Here is a 7,546-nt window from a genome sequence, read left to right on the forward strand (position 1 = left end):
TTCTTGTCTTCTTAATGACTTTTTGCTCTCTTCATGTATGATGTTCTTGATGTCATCCCACAACTCTTCTGGTCTTCAGTCTTTAGTGTTTAATTCATCAAATCTGTTCTTCAGATGATCTCTAAATTCAGGAGGGAATACTGGAGTAATCCAATCAGAGTGGTGTGTTTATAAAAGAAGATCAGACCCACAGACATAAAGGCAAGACAGAGATTGGAGTGATGCATTTCCAAGCCAGAAGCTGGAAGAGACAGGAAGGATCTTTCTCTACCACATTGATCTCCAGAACTGTGAGAGAATTAACTTTCTACTGCTTTTCACCATTAACTCTGTGATACTTTGTTGGTGGTAGCTATGCTATACCAAATTACCACAAACTTTAAAAAAACATAAATTTGTTTTCTTACAGTTCTGTATGTCAGAAGCCAAAAATTGGCCTCAGTGGCCTAAAATCAAGTTGCATTGCATTTGAAGGTTCTAAGGAAGATTTTTTTTTTTTTTTTTTTAATTTCTAGCTTCTATAACTTTGTGCTTGACTCAGAGCCCTTTCCTTCATCTTCACAGTCAGCAGTGAAGCATCTTCAGTCCTCTCTCTGACTCTGGTCTCTTCTGCATCTATCATTTCATTGCCTGTGACTCTTAAGAACAAAAACAACCAAAATAACCTCCTCATCTCAATCTGTACCCTTTTGCCATGTGAGACAACATAGTCATGGGTTCCAGGTATAAGGACCTGGACATCTTTGGGGAATGGTTTTCAGTTGACCATCCAGGGCTTTGTGAACAGGTTGTATGTCATGTGACCTCTACGGGTCTCACTTTCCTCTTCTGTAACCTCGGTTGCTCTGAGGTCTAAATGGGCTGTTGTGTATCAAGTGCTCAGTCCCGGCCCAGGGCTCTGGGGAGAGTCATGTGTGTTCAATTTCTCTAACACTTTGGCCACTTGAAAGTCCATGGTGACCTATGTGGAAGGGAGCAAAGTTGTAAAGCTTGATGATGCTTTACAACAGATGAGTCTTCTCATCCCACCAGACAGGACAGAGGTCTTGTCTGCCATGTGTCATGCCATCCTGAGCATCCAGTGTGGCCTCTAAATCCTGAGCAGGCTTCCTTCTCACTGCATATGCCCAAACATGCTTTGCCACAGGTGACGCCTCTCCTCTGCTGAAGCACGCACCTGTCCCGCTGATTTCCAACAAGGTCTGCAACCACAGAGAGGTGTATGGTGGCATCATCTCACCTACCATGCTCTGCGCGGGCTACCTGAGGGGCGGCATAGACAGCTGCCAGGTAAGGAAGGGCGTGATGACTTGGGACTGGGGCAGAAAGCAAGGTGAGGTTGTCCAACACAGCCCATGGGACAGCCTACCACCAGTGCTCTCTGTGACTGACCCCAAAGCAAATTTACAGGGTGTGGGAGAGACATTTGTTTAAGATATTGTTCCCTGTCCTGGCTGGCTGGCTTGTGTTTGCAAAGGCTCCCCTTTGCTTTGGGGTTGGGTGGAGGAAGGCTTCTCTTGGCGGTTCCCACCTAGCTTGGTTCTGTGTTCAGAGGCATTTAGGGAGTGGCAGAGTCCCTGTGTGGTGCAAATATTTAAGTGCTTGGTTGATTTCTGAAAGTCTAGAGGTTCGAGGCCACCCAGAGGCACTTTGGATGACATACTTCCAAAGGTCATAACTACTCAAAGCCCTACGGAGCACAGTTCTACTCTGACACACATGGGATCACCCTGACTTGGAATTGACCCCACAGCAACTGGTTAAGGGAGGGAATGAGGTGGGACCTAGTGACTCTGGTCCTATAAGAGCCATGGTGGAAACTCCAGTGCTCCCTGGTAGTCCATCCACAGGTCAGCTAATATTCCATCTGGGTGCCCCTTCTTGGCTGTACCCAGTTTTCCTTGCCCTTCATGAGGTTGATGTATCTAGAATCAGGTAGGAAGACACAGCCTAGAGGGAAACTTTTCTAGAAGGGCAGAGGGACCCTCACCATGGGAAGTATTAGAGACCATTCTAGCAAGTCTCTGGGATGCAGAACCACCTTGCTCCACCATATTGCTATAATGCTCTGAAGAGGGACTAGAGCTACAACAAGGAAAACCACTTTGCAGTGCCTACTCTGTTGACCTTTCCATTTAGGGAGACAGCGGGGGACCCCTGGTGTGTCAAGACAGGAGGGTGTGGAAGCTGGTGGGGGCAACTAGCTTTGGTATTGGCTGTGCTGAGGTGAACAAACCTGGGGTCTATACCCGCATCACTGCCTTCCTGGACTGGATCCATGAACAGCTGGAGGTGGGTGTTGTAGGTCCTCTGGTGGAGCACCCCTTTCTCAGCTCTCCCCATCACATTTGTCACCCTACTTACCCTTTGAAGTACTACCCAAATTCTGCTATGAAGAACCAAGGAGCGGTAATTCATCAGCAGCTCTGCACCCAGGGATTTAAGGGCTCCTGGTGCCTAGGTAAGAAGTCTTTGTGGTGTTGTGGGATAAGTGCTGAGCTGCTAACTACAAAGCTGGCAGTTCAAACCCACCAGTCACTCCTGGGGCAGAAAGATGAGGCTGTCTGCTCCCATAAATTAAAAAAACAAAAAACAAAAAAAAATTAAGTTTTTATTGTGAATTGAGTGAAAGTTTACAGGGCAGATCATCAGTTTTACATTCAACAAATCATATACTTTGTTCCATTACAATAATTGTAATCCCCTCTATGTATCATGAGTTAACTGAATATTTCTCTCTTTTCATTTTAGATCTTTAAGTGAAAATTTACAGACAACATTATCAATTTTGCGTTCAGCAAATCACATACTTGATTTCACCTCAATGATTACAATCCCTTCCATGCAACAACAATTATCCACTTCTCCTTGTGGTTCCTAGTTCCATTCCACCCACTGTTCCAGCCCCTCTCAACTTTGTCCTTAGGGAAATGTTGTCCTTTTGATTTTAATGTTGTTCCCTTCTATATATCTATCTACTGCTTGATTGAAAATTGGGTTCTTCTCCTCACCTGAAGGGTGGTTGAGGGCCATAGTGTCAGTTTCCTCCAGTCTCTTTCTGACCAATAAGCCTGGTCTGTTTTTTAAAAATTAATTTTGAGTTTCATTCCACATTTTCTGTCACTCTATCTGGGACCTTCTAATGTGATCCCTTTCAGATCAGTTGATAGTGGCAGTCAGGCACCATCTAGATCTTCTGGTATCAGAGTCATGGAGACTAATGGTCACAGGTTTCTCATCAGAATTTATAGTCTTAGAAACCCTAAGGAACAATTCTACTCCTATGTGTTGGCATCTACTCGATGGCAGTGAGTTTTTTAGTTTTGGGGTATCAAATCAAGAGCTCTGGGTGGCACACTTTTCACTACCCAAGTTGGCCATTCCATGAGGTGCCATGGAAAAAAAGGTTGTCTATCTACTTCTATTGGAGGAGAATACTAAAAGTGCCATGGGCTGCCAAAAGAACCAATAGATCTGTATTACAAGAAGTGCAGCCAGAGTGCTCCTTAGAGGCCAAAATGGCCAAACTTCATCTCTCATATTTGGAACATATTGTCAAGTGGGACCAGTCGCTGGAGAAGGATATCATGTTTGGTAAGGTGGAGGGTCTGGTAGCATAGTGGTTACGAATCGGGCTGCGAACCTTAAGGTCAGCGGTTCGAAACTACCAGCTGCTCCGCGGGAGAAAGATAAGGCATTCTACTCTCGTAAAGATTTACACCCTCGGAAACCCTGTACAGGGTCGCTATGGGTCGGAACCGACTCGACAGCACATAACAACAACAACAACAAAGGTGGAGGGTCAGAGAAAAAGAGGAAGACCCCCTATAAGATGGATTGGCAAAGTAGCATCATCGATGAACTCAAGTATGGCAACAATAGTGAGGTTGGCCCAGGATTGGGCAGTGTTTTGTTCTGTTGTGCATAAGGTCGCTATGGGTCAGTACCAACTTAATGGCACCTAACAGCAACAACAATATCTACTTCTGTAAAGAATACTGCCAAGAAAGCCCTATGGAGCAGTTCTACTCTAACACATGTCATGAGTTGGAATTGCTTCAATGACTGCAGGTTTGCTTTGTGTTTTATTGGTGTCAGATTCTTGGGAACTGCTGTCTGAAAAGAGCCCTCCAAACAGATGTGAGTTCAGCTGATCCCCCTGGCAATATTTTCCATAGGTGGGGTCCACACAGACAAGAGAGATGAATGGTATTCACTAGTCACAGGAAGGGAGACAGACAGCTGAGAAGGAGCCCTACTGAGGAAAGGGGGCTAGTTGAGGAGTCATGTATGCAAACAGAGAGGGATGGGCCACGTCATGATGGAGAGAGAGAGGGAGAGGTGAGATGGTCCAAACACAAAGATCCAAAATGCCCACAAAAGAGTTAGGATCTCCAATCAGGAAAATCTCCAATCAGGAGAGGGCTTTCCAGTGCTGAGCTTTAGGAGTCTCTTGTGAGTGGGAGGGGTTTATAAGAGGGTCTGGTCAATCAGGACCAGGGTGGGCTGGGGATCATTGAGTGACTGATGAGATGTGTCATGACTGGATGGCAATATCCACCTCCCCTCCCAGGTGACAGACAGAGGCCACAGGTAGATGAGCCCACACACAGCCCCACAGAACATAGAGCTTTCCACCCAGGAGATGCACAACAAATATTTGCAGACTTGACCTCATAGTGTGAGACACATTGCTCCAGGACCAGTTTCAAGTACTTTCTTGAAATGCCCTTTGGAATCTGAGACCATTGCTTAAAATAGGAAGTCAAGCTCTTAATGTGCCTCAGATGGTAATGTCGCTTTCTTTCTCTTGGGATTTTTGCCTTAAATGAGCAACTATACAATGCTGATAGAAGTGCCTCTGGGAACCTGAGGTCTCACTGGAGAGGCTGGGAGGACTCAGGGTTAACTTGCAGCACTGCTGTTCCATGAATGCAAGCTGTGAGCATCACTCTCTGCTGGTACTGAAAGTTCCTACCGTGGGATATAGCAAAGGTGATGTTCACAAGTCTCAAAAAAAGTGTTAGATCAACCCATTTGAAAATGTTGGCTAGAGGTCACTTAGGTCTCTGGGTAGTACAAATGGTTTGTGCTCAGCTACAAACCTTAAGGTTGGTGTTTCAGACCCACCTCTGTGCCCCAGAAGAAAGTCCTGGTAATCTGCTTCCATAGGGATTACAAGCCAAGAAAACTCTAGAACAGGCTTACTCTAAAGCATGGGGTCATCATCAACTGGAAATGATTTCATTGCCGCCCAAGGCAATGAAAAAGAGGTTGCTTGGGTGTAAGATGACAGACTGGCCCTACGCCCAGCACTGAGGAGCTCACTATGAAACTCAGTCAGAACCCATCAACCACATAAAATGTATCAAAGATTAGGTGTTTAAAAGAGCAACCTCACTGCCCCTGACCACTAATGGCATTTGGAGTGAAGACGGGACAGAAGGAACGCGGCAAGAAGATGCTGGATTCAGCTTTAGAGACATGGAAAAACATCCTCTATAAGGCATAGAGATCGATGTGACTGACCTAACAATCAAGAACATTGAACTTCAGGCACTGAAGGATGCAAGTCAAAGACAGCCACTCCCACTTCATCAAGCTTCTGTGGAATGCATAGGGTGGGCTTGAAGATTCTAAAATTCCTCCAGGGAATCTTCTAGCTACATGCAATGACAGAGATAATGTCTTATTCCATTCTCTTCAGGACCAACCCTGTATTACAAGTGAGGGAAGCAGCTTAAGGTCACCCAAGCCCGTGAGGGTAAGGGTAAGTCTCACCCAGTCCCATGACACTTTCTCTACAAGACTCTGCCCAGCAGAATCAACAAAGTTCAAAGTTGGGTGCACATAAGGCACTCCTTGGCTGTTTGTTAAGAATGGAGACCACAGGACCTTCTCCAGAGGTATTAAGGGATCTGGTGTAAGGTTCCCTGATGATTTTTGACGCTGGGGTCTTCAGGTACACTCTGACAAGCCCTATAGTGTTTGCTGGACTCTGGAAGGGTTTTAGAAAAGATTTCCATTGAGATCATGAAGCTGGATGAGTGGTTTTGACTGTAATGCTAGGAATCTATGTCCTTTGTAGAGTTAGTTATCAGCTGACTCCCACCCACTGCAAAGTGTTGTCCTGTATGAGATGTCAGCTGGCCATAAACATGTTCTTTCACAAGCCTCCCTTCAGGCACCCCAGGATGACCCAGAAGAAGTTTCCCTTCCCATGGGTTTTCTAGTGAATCTATTATCTTTCCTTCTACCCTGCCTGTCTCCTGCCCTTCATGTTCTCCTCTTTCCCTTCCTCTTCCCCTCTCTCCTTCCTTGTTTTCTCTCTCTCCCTTCCTCTCACTCTCTCTCTTCCGTCTAACCTTTCAAAAATTTTTTTTAAGTCATCACCACTATTTACTTTCAAAACATGTTATCATTCCAAATGGGAACTCTGCATTCATTAAGTAATAACTTCCCATATCCCCACCCTTAACTTGTGGTAGCCACTAATCTGATTTCTGTCTCGATGCATTTGCCTATTCTAGATATATATATATTTTGCATCTGGCTTACTTCATGTAGTGTAACATTCTTATGGCTTATCCATTGTTGTAGAATGTATCAGAACTTCATGTCTCTTATTAGTTGAATCATCTTCCATTGTATACCATGGGTATACCACATTTTATTTACATATTCATTTGTTGATGGACACTTGTCTTGCTTCTACCTTTTGCCTATTGTGAATAGAATACATTTGTGTACATATATCTGTTTGAGTCCCCTCTTTCAAGTCATTTAAATACATCCCCAGGAATAGAATAGTTAGGTCATAGGGTTATACTAACTTTAACTTTTCCAAGTGACTCGTTGTTTCTTTCAAATGTAAGTGTGAGGGACTTCCAGAAGCTCACACATCTTGAGGAGATTGTCCCAGTTATTTGTTGCAATGCTGTCTTGCCCCATTACCTTCGTTTTCACCTAGTAGTTTTATTCTATTTATGCCCCACCATCATCACCAGTTAACAATGGAAATCTTTCAAGAAAGTGAGGTGGCTCAGGAAGCACTCACTCATCTCTGCCAAGAAATTTGGAAGACAGCTATTTGGCCGACTGATTGGAAGAGATCCATATTTGTGCCCATTCCAAAGAGAGGTGACCCAATGGAATGCAGAAATTATCAGACAATCTCTTTGATATCTCAAGCAAGTAAATTTTTGCTAAAGGTAATACAGAAATGGCTACAATCATACATTGACAGAGAACTTCCAGAGGTTCAAGCTGGATTCAGAAAAGGCCATGGAACAAGGGATACCATTGCTGATGTCTGATGGATCTTGGCTGAAAGCAGAGAATATCAGAAAGATGTTTACCTGTGCTTTATTGACTATGTAAAGGAATTGTGTGGATTGTGACATGCTATGGACAACATTGTGAAGTATGAGTATTCCTGAACACTTAGTTGTGCTCATGAGGAATCTGTACCTGGACCAAGAAGCAGTTGTTCGAACAGAACATGGGAACACTGAATGTTTTAAAATTAAGAAAGGTGTGTGACAAG

At 44.3% G+C, this 7,546-nt stretch overlaps 1 protein-coding gene across 2 annotated transcripts in view; it reads left to right on the plus strand.

The window, feature by feature from the left end:
* Positions 1–7,546, plus strand: part of TMPRSS3 (transmembrane protease, serine 3) — a 52,064-nt gene that overhangs the window by 42,516 nt on the left and 2,002 nt on the right. For both annotated transcript variants that reach the window (XM_006870825.1, XM_006870826.1), the window contains 2 exons: positions 1,148–1,290; positions 2,140–2,292. In XM_006870825.1, the coding sequence (XP_006870887.1) occupies positions 1,148–1,290; positions 2,140–2,292 (296 nt within the window). The remainder of the gene's footprint in view (positions 1–1,147; positions 1,291–2,139; positions 2,293–7,546) is intronic.

Source organism: Chrysochloris asiatica, unplaced genomic scaffold, assembly GCF_000296735.1.
Source record: "Chrysochloris asiatica unplaced genomic scaffold, ChrAsi1.0 scaffold00154, whole genome shotgun sequence".
Lineage (NCBI taxonomy): Eukaryota > Metazoa > Chordata > Mammalia > Afrosoricida > Chrysochloridae > Chrysochloris > Chrysochloris asiatica.